Source organism: Hippoglossus hippoglossus, chromosome 9 (genome assembly GCF_009819705.1).
Source record: "Hippoglossus hippoglossus isolate fHipHip1 chromosome 9, fHipHip1.pri, whole genome shotgun sequence".
In the NCBI taxonomy this organism is placed as follows: domain Eukaryota; kingdom Metazoa; phylum Chordata; class Actinopteri; order Pleuronectiformes; family Pleuronectidae; genus Hippoglossus; species Hippoglossus hippoglossus.
This window is the reverse complement of record NC_047159.1, coordinates 2,268,731-2,282,466: the sequence shown is the minus strand read 5'-3', so window position 1 is coordinate 2,282,466 and position 13,736 is coordinate 2,268,731. Positions and strand designations below refer to the sequence as shown.

Below are 13,736 nucleotides of genomic sequence, written 5' to 3'. Positions count from 1 at the left end.
AGAACCTGTGGGCACATGCAGAGAGCTCTGGGGCCACGGTAGGTTTTCAGTTAACCTCCATGCAGGAGAGCAAATGTTGCAAATGCAATAACGTGACGATAACCACCAGTAACAGTAATGATTGAGATCTAATAAGTTCATCTTTGAGTTCAATTAAAGCCACAAACATGATTTGTGAGGCCGCAGTGACCTTGACCTTTAACCTCTGACCACCAAAATTGAATCAGGTCATTCTTGAGTCCAACATATGTCACTGTGCATTGTTTATGAATGTTTGTAGAAGTATCTCTAGTCTCTCTCCCATTTCACACTTACTTTCCGATCAATAAAGACAAACTGCACAAAAATATCCAAAAGGTTGGATGATGTTAAATGTTGTACGTTCTTATTCATCCGTCAGACGGTTTGACTCCATAACGTTAAATTCAGAATTGTTAGCAGAGTGGTCAGCACCTCCGTATTAGCTCAGACTATCTAGGCCACACAAAGCTTTAGCTCCAATCACATAAACTGCCAGTAAGCCAGAGCGCTGGAGCGTCAGTGCCAACATCCAGAATGTGTCACAATCTGGAAATGATGGAGACGTGAAGGAAAATATTTACATTTTAATGTTTTCAGGCTGGAAAACAAAAAACTAAATCATTGAAACGTGTTATTCTGTGTTTCTTTAAAGGCGTAAACACCAGTTATGATATCATATCCTTGTTCTTTTCTCCGTCTCCTCTCCTCTTTCGCTCACACATCACAGAACAACATCATTAATTCTGCCCTCCACAGATCCTGAAACAGTCTCCTCACGATACTGAACGTTTTATCTCATTAAGTCCCTTTTTTTTTTCCACAAATTAATCATTTTCTCGGTGGAGTTGTTTTAACCAGCGAACGAGGCAGAATATCTCATCCGTCATTCTCCATTTCACCGAACTGTAGCCACGCCTGGCCGGGCCGGGTCACAGCAAAGGCTCCTGGGTAATCGGGTTTGAAGCGAAGGCTCATTACCTCCTTTATTTCCTTCTGACCGGCTCAAACACACCACGGGCCTTCTGGGTAATTCTGAGGCACAGACTGGGTCCAGATGTGGGAGCTGACGTCCAAGATTTCTGCTTTTATTCTGCAGGAAGCAGAAAAAGACGAGATTTGATCAAATGAAAACGTTAAAGTAATCGTCTGAGGTGCATCCTGCTGCAGATATTATCAGATATGAACAATTTGATCAGATTTACTCAATTTAACTGTGTGCGACCTTTAAAGAAAAATATATTTTCAATCAATTAATTGAATGTACTTCTTCTGAAACCTGCTTTTCAGATTTGATTATTAAGTCATTATTCAATTTGACATTTTGGTTTCAAACCAATAACAGTTTGTATTGACTGTGCGTGTTTCTGCTGCTTATAAACAATGTGTTCTGATACAGGAAAATAAATGAATGATTTCCATGAGAGATTTGTATCGATACACAGAAGTCAGTCTCAGCTGTCAATAACCATGACGTCCCAAGTTATCAAAAATATGAAAACACATCAGTGTAACAAGAACAACCTAAAATGTAATCATTTAAAGTGTTATTTATATTTTGGTCCATGTCCCATCCATTAACGTGGAGGAGGCAAGATTAATCACCTATGCTGCAGCCAACCACCAGGTGGCAATCAGGACGCTTTGGCTTCACTTTTGGGGGCCTGTCATGTCGTCCATCTTTATTTACAGACATGCTCTCTGTCTCTTTGTTTGTTTATTTATAATTTGGTGAAGGTGAATTTCTTTTTAAATAAAATATAAACTGGCAGAAGAAAGGTAGAATTTCCGATCTGAGCTTTAAGTCGTGTGTTGACAGAACATCAGACGACTGGTCCCGACTGTGACTGTTCATCTGTGTGAATGTGAAGTATCGTGTTGATGATGAAGAAGAAGCTTCACAAGCTCAGGTCCAACCTCGCATGTGAGCCCGTTGGTCCATGAAGAAGTTCGGATCAAAAGAACGAGACTTTCTCTCCTCCGCTCCCACAATCTCCCTGAGAGCCTCCGGGCTGAGGCGTGTGGACACTACACAGGCCGGGTGTAATGGAATTGACCTCCACCGCCAATCCTCCGCCACTTGGCAAATAGACCCATCAATAAGATGTGCAGCGCTGGGCCGGGGCGCAGCACGAACTGTACACTCAGCAGATTGTAAATAAAGGTTGGACAGCTGCAGCAGCAGGGGCGAGGCGCGCTCTCTCTCTCTCCAGACGTCTGCGGGACGAGCGACCTTCCACTGTCAGAAGAGGTAAAGTTGTGTTTACGTTCAGTGGCTGTCGTTGAGCGGCTCCGGGATTTAAAGGCTCTGTGGTCATTTCTCTAAACGTCATTTTAATTCTCATCCACCCACTTTTCACCACTTATCCAAGGTCGGGTCGCAGGGGAAGGAAAACCACCCTCGGGTATCAAACCGCCGTGACGTCAACCGTTTGGTTTGTGAGCTGCAGTTTGAAACCTTGATTTTGGTATTTAGTCCAGAGCCGTCTCGTTTTCTTTAAACCACAAGTAACCATATTTGGAGGAGCAGGGGGTGGAGCCTGACTGAGAGCTCGAGGACACTGCACGCCCACCTCCACCCATTGGACGGTACTAGCTGTCAATCACAAGGTATCCACACGTCGATGCATACAGTGCTTTATGGTCTATTCGACTGTAGATCTGTTAAAAAGACTTAGACGTCATTAAAAACCAGAGACTTTTAAAATATGAAGAAGGAAGCCGAGGATCATGGGTAATATCCAGCGTTCAGTTGTGTCCACTCAACACGTTGATAGACTTTACTCACCACATGTGGCTGCAGGGGGCGCTGTTGATCAATAAATGTGACATAGTGTTGCATGATTATACAAATATATTCCCATATTAGTTGGGTCACTTTAAAAAGATGCTGACCATTAACAAAATATGGTGATTTGCTTATTTATTTATATCGACAAAAGTCTGTCTGTTCTGTGCTGTTGTAATAAAACTCATCTCGACTCCTGTGATTGAGTCATAACTGCTCATTATTATCTCTGTGATAAAAGTCGTTCACTCTGTAAATGTCTTGGATCCATAATGACACCTGCAGCTCTGACGTTTTGGTATTAGCGACTTGACGAGGAGTGAAAGGTTGGAGCAGCCACATCACCGCCGGGCGCCGACACACCACCGCAACGCAAATGAGGAGATTAACGACCAGATGGAAATAGAGCAGCAATTGAGACAGACGTGAGTCAAAGGTGTCGTTTAGAAGGAGGCGAGAAATTCATATTATATTTTCATACGCTCGTTGCCCATGAGAGATTTACTGAGGGTAAAAGGTCTTTTTTATTTTGACGGTGCTGTGTTGCACCTTCACAGCAGAGTCAGGGAGAGTTTGATGATCAGAAGCAGAACAAGAGGAAGATGTTTCCTCGTTTACGAGACGAGAAGTTTACATCTAGTGATTCTGCATCAATTCAAAAGTGATACAGGAGCACGAGGGCAAGAAATGCAAAACAAGAACTGAAACTGAATCTAGAATAAATAAGATTAAAATAGAAATACTACATACAATATTGGGCCGTAGTAGAAACGTGCAATATAAATTTACGATTTACAATATGTGCAATATTGTTGCAGATTATTTATCTTGATGTAGTTATTTCAGATTTGAGATATTGAATTAGAGACGTGAATGAAAACGATCGTTTGAATCTCACGGTTTTACAGTTGGACGGCTTCGCTCTGTGAGGAATTAAAAAAAAGCTCAACCTTATTTACCAAAGAGCTGCGAGAAGAAATCTGCTGAATGAGCTAATACAAGATTTAATCTGTTGGTAAACTCGACTGTGACTGTAAATAAAGATCAACGATGCATCCTCACTCTGTCATTGACACCACAACGTGCAGGTATGTAGATCTCTTAAAACACACGTTTAAATAAATGCACAAGGAGTTGAGTCTCTCAAATAGATATTTATTTTATGAAGGAATAATCAAACGTCTCTGTTGACAGTTGACCCTGGAAACCATATGTCCCGTAACCCCGTCCTTCAGAGCGTCGTGTGATGAACTGTGGTCGCAGCAGGGTCTTTGAGGGAAGGCGCCGCCGTCAGCTCCTCCGTTACATCTGACAGAGTTTATTAAGTCGGGGTGATGAGCTGTATATCCAGACAGCAGGGATGTGATGGCAGCCACTTCTCCTGCCAACACTGATTAAGGTATCAGGGCTCACACCTGGGGAAGGGACGGCCTGGGTTACAACAACAATATCCCAGACTAAGTAATGTCTCTATAATGGGATGTGAACACTGGAGATCCAGAGATGGCACGAGGAGGAGAGGAGGAGAGGAGGAGAGGGGTCAGGAGGACGGGAAACGAGCAGGAAAGACTGATGTGCTGTCACGGAGACGAGTCCTCGACAGATGGGCCTCCACCTGGACGTCTCTCGGGGGAAATAGATTTTGATGTGGTGTCAGAACCCGGTGAAGGGGCAGTGGGCTGGAGATGCCTCCTGCTGATGTTCCTGAGGTAGAAGTGTTTGTTTGTTTATCTGTTTGTTAGCAGCTTTACACACAAATAGAATTGAGGGATTAAGAGAGAAACTTGGTGGAAGGACGTGATATGTGACATTGTCGCTCTTCAAAAGTGAAGCCAAATCCTCTTGATCGCCCTCTGGTGGCTGGCTGCAGCAAAGGTCATAAACCCCCACCTCCTCCATGTTAGCAGATGGGACATGAAGAGAACTAAAAAGTCAACACATGCATCAGATAAAGTTTTCAGTTTTCTGTTAAGTTATGGTTTGAATTAAATATTTGATGCTGTCAAAACAGAGTGAAACGTCACACAAACAATAAAAAGTGACAGTTTATCGTAGAAGAGTTTGAGGACGATTCAACTATTGACAAGGAATAATTCTGAAGCATCAACACAACTTTACAAACAAACACGTTTAAGGCAGTGAAAGACGATCAAAGCATGAACAATCTTATTGTAAAGGGGGAAACATCAGCCCAGTTTCATCCTTCAGAATAAACGATGCTGTGATTCTGCAGCAGTTTGTCCTGAACATGTAAAAGGAGCTTAGGCTGAGAGGAGAGGCTGCATGTTCACGTCCAGTGTTACACGGCAGCTGGCGCCCAGCAGAATAAATCCCATCATGCAACACGTCGTGGTGACGGACAGGAGGAGAGAGAAGTGCTCCTTTTGTGAGGTTTAATTTAAATATTTGGGGTTTCTCATATGAGCAGAGACACAAAATATTGTAATATTACAGATGTTGTTTTTTTGTTTTTTTTCAGCTGCTCCAGATGTGTGGCGCCACCACATGTTGGGGGAAATGAGATTGAATTAATCTGCTGTCTGGTGGAAGGAGTTAAGCCATGAAATCCACAGTCTGCACCGTGTTATGTAATCGTCTGTTGTCTGATGGAGGTCTGTGTTACGCTGCTCTTTAATAACAATAACCACTCATCACATAATACCATATCTCAACAATAGCGTCAGGAACTTCTTGTATTTTGGTAAAAATGTTCAGTTGCACTCAAAGGTGAACAGATTAGAGTTTATATAGATCATTTATTGTGAATCTGACAGAGATGAACGATTAATTCCCTTCAGACTTCAGATGTCACAAAATTCACAATATAAGGAAACATAAAAACACATGTAAAAGATATAAATGTGTAAAACTCTACCTGTCAGCTGTAGAAATATAGAGATGTTGTGGTTTTTGGATGTAAATACAGTGTCACATTTAATATAGATTTGTATCATGTGTTCATGTGGAGCCTCCTGTTCACACCACTACTGCCCCCTGGTGGAAATATGAAGGTAAGACTTCAGTTTGAAATATTCTTTCTTTTTTTATTGCCGCTCATTGTTGTATCTATTCATCTTTCTTTCTTTCTTTCTTTCTTTCTTCATAGTGACTTATAGTCTTTTACACTTTGCTGCCTCTGGATCTTCTAATAAACTACAGAAATAAAAATGGAAATGAGACACGTGACCTTTTACATCGTTATTCTACAACGACTCATCCATCCTCTTCTTTCAGGTTTTTATTCTCTGCATGTTTCTATGTTTATAAACTTCTGTCTGATTTTCGACTTCTTTCATTAACTGCGTTTATTCTATTTTACATTTTTACAACTCACTGTACACAGAATACATGATATGAAATTAATAATAAAACACAAAATATGTATCATTTTAAATGATCATTTGTTTCTCTTGTTATCTATTCATAAGTTATTGTCTCTTTATTTGTATCCTCTCTACTAAAAAAAACAGAGCGGCTATTCTCACTCAGTAGACGATCTTTGCACGGAACAGGAAGTGGAGCTGCTTCCGGTTTCCCCGCCCTCTATCAGCTGATTCTCGTCTGTTTGCAAACAAACACGGGCCCCGTGGATTCTGTCTGTGGCTCCTCCGAGCTCCGTGTGCCTCCTCCGAGCTCCTCTGAGCTCCTCCGACCTCCGTGTGGCCCCTCTGGGCTCCTCCAAGCTCCGTGTGGCTCCTCCGAGCTCCGTGTGGCTTCTCTGAGCTCCTCCGAGCTCCTCCGAGCTCCGTGTGCCTCCCCTGAGCTCCGTGTGGCTCCTCCGAGCTCCGTGTGCCTCCTCCGAGCTCCTGCAAGCTCCGTGTGCCTCCCCTGAGCTCCGTGTGGCTCCTCCGAGCTCCGTGTGCCTCCTCCGAGCTCCTGCAAGCTCCGTGTGCCTCCCCTGAGCTCCGTGTGGCTCCTCCGGGCTCCTTGTGCCTCCTCCGGGCTCCTTGTGGCTCCTCCGAGCTCCTCCGAGCTCCTTGTGCCTCCCCTGAGCTCCTCCGAGCTCCTTGTGGCTCCTCCGAGCTCCGTGTGGCTCCTCTGAGCTCCGTGTGCCTCCTCCGACCTCCGTGTGCCTCCCCTAAACTCCGTGTGCCTCCCCTGAGCTCCGTGTGGCTCCGTGTGCCTCCCCTAAACTCCGTGTGCCTCCCCTGAGCTCCTCTGGGCTCCTCCACCATGGAGGGACACGAAGACATCATCGAGCAGCAGGTCGAGGAGCCGGTGGAGGGGAAGGAGACGAGGAGCCACGCCGCCTCCTCCTCCTCCTTCCCGGGCAGCGTCAGTCCGTCCGAGGGGGAGGAGCCGAGCAGCACCCAGTCCTCCCACAGACTGCTGGCCTACAGCGATGCTCTCATCTCCATCATCGCCACTGTCATGGTGAGACCCCATCAGAAGATAAGATATAAGATAAGATAAGATAAGATAAGATATAAGATAAGATAAGATAAGATAAACTTAAGATAAGAAACCCAGTCCTCCCACAGATGCTCTCATCTCCATCATCGCAGATCCCATCATAAGATAAGATATAAGATATAAGATAAGATAAACTTAAGATAAGTTGCTGAGGCTGAGGAGGTGCAGCACAGCATCACCCCCACCCTCTTCATCACAAGTTAAAAGATGAGACAAACCCGACCTCCTCTATGTTAGTGGATGGGACATGAAGCAAATCAACCAACGAGGTTAAGCTCAAATACATATTTCAGAATAAATGTGTTTGATGCTATAAAACGAGTTGAAAACATCATGATTGACAGCTTTCAGTTGGTCGAGGGCATGTGTGGGCGGGGCCTCAATGCAGAGACTCCTCCTTATCATCAGTTATTAGGATTCAAATGAAAATCAGATTTCATCATCAGATGTAAAAAAACCTCACAAACATTTGATTTTGTCAAATGAAACTTTTCATTTCACGTTTTTTCAGATCTTACCCGTCGCCCATACGAAGGTGGAAGATGACGAGGTACGTAATGACTTCAGTGATTCACGTGTTGTAGCATTAAAAAAACCTGGAGTCAGGAAGTAACCACAGATATTAAGTTTAAGAATATTCACCATATTGATATTAAAACAGTTTCAGTTCATCTTCACCGTGAACATGTTGTAAATCCTTGTCTGTTGCAGGAGTTGAGACAAAGCGTTCAGCTCCTGCTCACCACAAAGATCGCTGTTTACCTGATGACCTTCCTGATCGTGACTGTGGCGTGGGCGGCTCACATCAGGTGAGTTGGCTACGTTATGATCACAGCAGCTGATTTCAGTCGCTTATTATTATTATTATTCATCACTGGTTTGTTTTTCCATTTCACAGGTTATTTCAGGTGATTGTGCGCATCGACGACTGCCTCGCCTTGTTGAACCTCGTAAGTGTCACCGAGGAAATCAGGAGTTCAGGAGCATCCTGTTAATACAAGTTTATTTTTACCATCTTGGATATTTATTCAAACATTCAACATTCAACATTAGTCCGAAATATAAATAAACAAGATGTTAGTGTGAACGATGGTTCTGTCAAGTTTTTAATTGTGACATAAAGGAAACAAGTTTTTGGAAAACTCTGCGAAACAGATGCATTGATTTGTCATATTTACACATAATTAAATTAATTAATTATTACATTTATATTAGAGTTAAACACAAAGCTGCATAGAGAAGTGTTAAAGTTCTGAAAACGCTGAATTAGAAAATGTCCCTGAGGGAAGTATGAGTCATCACATTTTACAGGACGAGAAGAGACAGAGATTTAGATGGACAAATACTATGATATTGTATTTTGACATATAAATAACATTTAACACGTGGACACTGAATAAAAACTGGTAAATTGTATTTTTTCATTTCATTGGGTCTTCAAATATTTAAAAAAACAACTCTGTCATATGAATTAAAGTATTTATCTTATAATTAATAGATGATTTGTTTATGTTGGTGGGATGAAATCATCAGAATCATGTTTTCAGGACTTTATGTGCGATGAATGAACCTTTTCTCTCGTGACCACGTTTCCTTCTCTCTTCTTCCTTCTGTTTCCAGGCCTGCATGATGGTGATCACCTTTCTACCGTACACGGTGAGTACGAGTCAGTGGAAGTTAAATTAGATCAATTCATCCATTCAAGCTCCTCATTCTCTGCACGTGATCTTTTCTCTTGCAGTTTTCTTTAATGGCGACGTTCCCCGAGAAGATCCTGGGGATTCTCCTGTTCTGTGCTTGTGTGATGGTGACTGGCGTCCTTCAGGTGAGGCTAGAAACAAAGTATTAATCCATCACATTCTTTGTTATTTTGTGTTGGAACTAAATGCGAAGTTGTCTTGTTTCTTATTTTCACTCTGTGTGGTCGCGTCACGACTTCCTGTGTCTCTTGTCTCTGCAGTCGGTGATCGTGTTGTACGCCTTCAGTCGCCCGTTCCTCCTGAACGAACAGATCCAGATCTCAGAGAACCGGACGTTCTATAAGCACCACATCCTCAAAGTCATCATGAGAGTTCCCCTCATGTGCCTCTTCGCCAGCATCTTCTCCGTCATCTTCTTCCAGCTGGTGGGTGACATCTTGTTTTTCATCAGAGGACAATCGTCTTCCTCGGGGTTCCATTCGTCTTGTACTCTGTTGTTGTGTTGTGACGTTTGATTATATTCTTTGTGTTTTTTTTAGTCCTACGTGCTGTTAGCCATCGTTATCTTCCTGCCTTACATCTCCCGGGGTCTGAAGTGGTGTCGCAGCAAAGCAATCGGTAAGTACGAGAGTTTTCCCTGACACTAAAATCCCTTTTCCACTGGTCACAAACACTGTGATGGGAACATGAGACCTGGGTGAAGACGCCAATTTGGCAAACCAGCGAGGTGAGAGCATCGCAGTGTTCAGGGCCTTTGTGACGTTGACTATGACGCACTGGGGGAAATGACTCCTCTACTGGCAATGGGAAAGGAGTCAGTCGTCTTTCTGTAGAAGGTTAACCTACGTTTACTCATTTGTGTCCGTTCCAGGTCCCGCGGACGAGTCTCCAGACTCCTTGATGTTCTACACCTTCCTGCCTGATGAACCGCTCACTAAAGAACGGGTGGAGGCTTTCAGTGACGGAGTTTACGCCATCGTAGCAACGCTTCTCATCTTGGACATATGGTTTGATTCTCTTCATTACCTTGAATGGGAAAGACAGATAACTATCAGATGGCTAAAATAACCAGAACCTAAGAATCGAGTGAACCCTTTATATCTTTATTGAGTTTGAGATGCTACAGCAGCATCTTTCTACAGTAGCCCCAAATGGACAAAACAAACGCTGGCTCTATGAAACCTGAACTAATCACCTATAGGTGCGATAAACAGAAAGGTTGACAAACGTTATACCTTGTTGGTTCCTTCCTTTCAGCGAGGACAACGTTCCAGACCCGGCCGTTGTACGGGACCAGTTTGGCGGCAGCCTGGTAGCAGCTCTGCAGGCCTACGGTCCGGAGTACCTCGCCTACTTCGGCTCCTTTGCCACCGTCGGCCTCCTCTGGTTCGTCCACCACTCGCTCTTCCTCCACGTCACCAAGACAACGCGCTTCATGGGCCTGCTGAACACCTTCTCACTGGCATTTGTCGGAGGGTTACCGTTAGCCTACCAGCTAACGCAAGAATTCTCGCCCAACTCCCGGAATGAACTAGAAGCCATTCAGATCAGCTGTGTGATTATTTTCTTCGCAGGTATTTTTCAGCTGACCATTTGGGTGGCCGCTCTTTACAACGAGCGGGAAACTCTGCACCCGTACGTGCGGTACGGTGGACGGGAGCATGCGTTCATGCTAGCTAAACTATCTCTGTACCCCTGCGTAGCGTTAGGGACATTTTTCCTGACGTGTATTCTAAGTAAATTCAGCGCTTCAATTTTCCACCTGATGGAGATCACGGTGCCTTTTGCCTTTCTCGTGTTGAGGCTGTTGGTGCGAGTCGGGCTCGCGCTAATACGGCAGATCTTCTCTCCCGATAGGCCGGACCTGAGGATTGTTGTAGAGGAGGACGTTGACGAGGCCAGAGTGCCGTTCAACACTGTAGTGGCATAAACTAGCTTAAAGGGAAGTGGCGGCGCTGCGAGGCGTCACTGCTGAAACAGTTTGTTTCTGAAAGTGTTAGAAACGACCTCTCATCAGGAGCCTGTTGGGGTTTGAATCAGGAACAAAACGGAAAATGGATTCTTCTCTGTTTAGCATTTAAAGTGGTTCAAATCTTGAGAGGCGATCGATAAGATGTGACCACAGGTGTTGAAGGTGGAATATGGACCTGTAGAGGTGAAGGTAACTCGTGGTGGAGCAGAGTAGTGAAGGATCCTGACAGACAAAGCCTCTCCACTCGTTTAGTCCTTCTAACTGAAGATATGCCAACGCTATCATCTCAAAGCAACCAAAGCCTTTTTTCAAATAACCCTCACTAAAGTTTCCAGCTTTGCTTTTATCACTCATCCAAATCAGACAGTTTGGATGAGTGATATGAAGCCAAAATATCTCAGATTCGGGCGTCGCCATCTTGGAGTTCTGATGTTATTTGGAGTTTGCGCAGTAGTGATCGTGGAGTGAGTCTCTGCCGTCAGTCATGATGTTCCACCCGTTTAGCTTTAACATCAAATTACTCATTAAAAACAAACTTGAAGGAATCTATACTTGAACCGGCCACCGGGGGGGGGGGGGCGATCTAAATGTTTTGGCTTTACTTTCACTGAGCTGTCATGTCGTCCATCTTTATTTACAGTCTTTGAGGATGGCTGATTTGGGGAATGGCTTCAAATCATGTAGCTAGCACACACATTTTTTTAATTATTCAACACATGCCGGAACACACAAATTCAACGGAGCAGAAAGAAAAAAAAAACTTTATAATTTTATGGTTCAGTTTCTGGGCCAGCTGCAGAAATTCACACAGGAGCGCTGAGGGCAGAAGAACTTCTGAATACTTTGCTCAAGGGCACGTTGGTTTTTCCAGACTTTGGCTCAAATCCTAGACTGAGTTCGGATTGGGTTTAAGTCTGGAGCGTTGGGCACTTTAAACGTTACACTGAGCGGGTAGCGCCATCTCAAATTGCACTAATCTCAAAATATTACGATGTTTGTGTGTCACAGCAACAGGAATATTGTCAAATATGTCCCCACAGTCATATTCCCTCCACTGTTATCTTTTAATAAGAAATGTATTGAAATGAGAAAACTGTGGGATTATGACGCAGGGCTGTTGTTGGTTTTAGTTTCAGACGTTCAGTTCTTGAAAACTTTAAATGTTGCGTCATTTCAGCGTAAGATTATTGGAAAAATGTATGTTTCTGCTTGTGTGTCAAGGTTTCACCAGGAGGTGTCACTGTCGCGCGTCCTGAGCTACTGCTGCGATGATGTCACGCGCTTTGATGTACTGATGAGTTTTATATATCGGCTCAAATCTGAAATGCACTTTAATGGAAATCTGTCACGTGATGGAGGAGAGTTCGTTTTCTTCAGAGTTTGGACGAGTGACGAGAAGGAAACGTTGAATTATCAATTTTCTGTCAAATGCTCGAATGTGATTAGACTGAAAACTGATGTTTGTTTTTGTTTTTTAGCTCAGCTGCAGATCAGCAGCAACTCTGGTTTGTTTTTATGTATCAAGCGTGGATTAATTTAGATGAAGTACTTTTGTTTTCAGGACTTTATGGAGGAACGAAAGCCAGAACTTGTCTGATATTTATTGTGAAAGTCCAAAATAATGAACCCAAAATGTCGTCAGTTTGACCTTTGAACGTATACATATGACATAATGTATTTTAAGCCATATTTTCAGAGTTTAGAGACATAAAGAGTCTTTTGAGTCCCAACCGTAGCACTAATCTTTTATTTGTTGTAATGATCTTTCTCTTTGCTTGTTTGTTGAATGAAAAGCTTATTGATATTTTGCTGTTTGTGTATCTCTTGTTTTTTAGTCAGCTTTGGTTTAAGTTTACATATCTAGCATGAATTAATCAACAATTCGATCTAGGAATTGATGCAAGAATTATTTTTTTGTCATCCATCAGCCATCGGCCGTGGGCAGCTTGCTTCATGTCGTCCGTCCGTCCACAACGTCATGTTAGTGTTTCAGTTGTCAAAGGTTACCGTGACCTTTATATGATAAAAGTTTGTAGAAATATATACACACGTATACAACCAGTGATGTAATTCTAGTTTTCTCTCGTCACTCCTCCAACATTGTTCAGTGTTGATTGACAGATTTCTATTGTCAAAGCATCAATGTCTATTTATTGTGTTATTGCTTCACCAGTTCAAACTCTGAATCTGCCTTTTCACACGTCTTTGTTTTGTGAATAAATCTGAAATTGTTAATTTTAACTCGAAATTCAACCACTTGTCATTTTTAGAAAAACATATGAAACACGATGAACGAACAGGTTTCAAGACATTTTAAAGAAAAAACAACTTTATTCACCTTCATACAGTAAACAGCTGCAATATCCCTAACAAGATATCAACACGTGGTTTATACAGATTTCTACTGCCCCTATATTAACAGCATACTTCCTCAGTATAACCTTTAAATATTATCCACTCCAAAAAGCTATAGATTTTCATTAGAAAACATTTCTCCTCAAAGCAAATCAAACAAAATATACAGAGAAAGGATCAATTAAAAAGACGAGCAACCAAACATCAGCAGTGCATCATTACCTGACGTTTCAGCTTCTAAAACTTAGTTTCTCTTTCTTTACCGGTTGTTTCATTCACCGTAAATAAAATATAAAATAGTCGACACTTAAATCTAATTTCAACCACAGCTGTGAAACTGGAGTCTTGAGCGTGTCAATGTAATATTCTTAATTATAATACTTCATCGATGCTTCTAGTTGAAAGTTAATTTCACTTGTATTCGTCTTGGTAAAGTTGACAATAGCTTAATGTCATTGTTTCTAAATTAATAAGCTGATTGACTAATTCC

The 13,736-nt window shown here is 42.7% G+C and overlaps 1 protein-coding gene and 1 long non-coding RNA gene across 3 annotated transcripts in view; both read left to right on the top strand.

Moving 5' to 3' along the window:
• Positions 1–13,113, top strand: part of LOC117768117 — a 32,969-nt gene extending 19,856 nt beyond the window's left edge. The window contains exon 3 of the long non-coding RNA XR_004615012.1: positions 11,691–13,113. This is a non-coding gene — a long non-coding RNA (uncharacterized LOC117768117). The remainder of the gene's footprint in view (positions 1–11,690) is intronic.
• Positions 6,810–11,261, top strand: tmem175 (transmembrane protein 175). 2 transcript variants are annotated; one of them, XM_034596224.1, is made up of 12 exons: positions 6,810–6,848; positions 6,968–7,180; positions 7,731–7,769; positions 7,931–8,028; positions 8,118–8,169; positions 8,840–8,875; positions 8,961–9,044; positions 9,180–9,344; positions 9,459–9,537; positions 9,791–9,926; positions 10,177–10,855; positions 10,889–11,261. In XM_034596224.1, the coding sequence occupies exons 2-11, from the start codon at positions 6,980–6,982 to the stop codon at positions 10,847–10,849; spliced, it is 1,563 nt and encodes a 520-aa protein (XP_034452115.1). In that variant the 5' UTR covers positions 6,810–6,848; positions 6,968–6,979; the 3' UTR covers positions 10,850–10,855; positions 10,889–11,261. The 2 variants fall into 2 exon arrangements, with proteins under 2 accessions (XP_034452115.1, XP_034452113.1); XM_034596222.1 differs by having other exon boundaries at positions 6,811–6,848; positions 10,177–11,261.
• Positions 13,114–13,736: the final 623 nt, after the last annotated feature.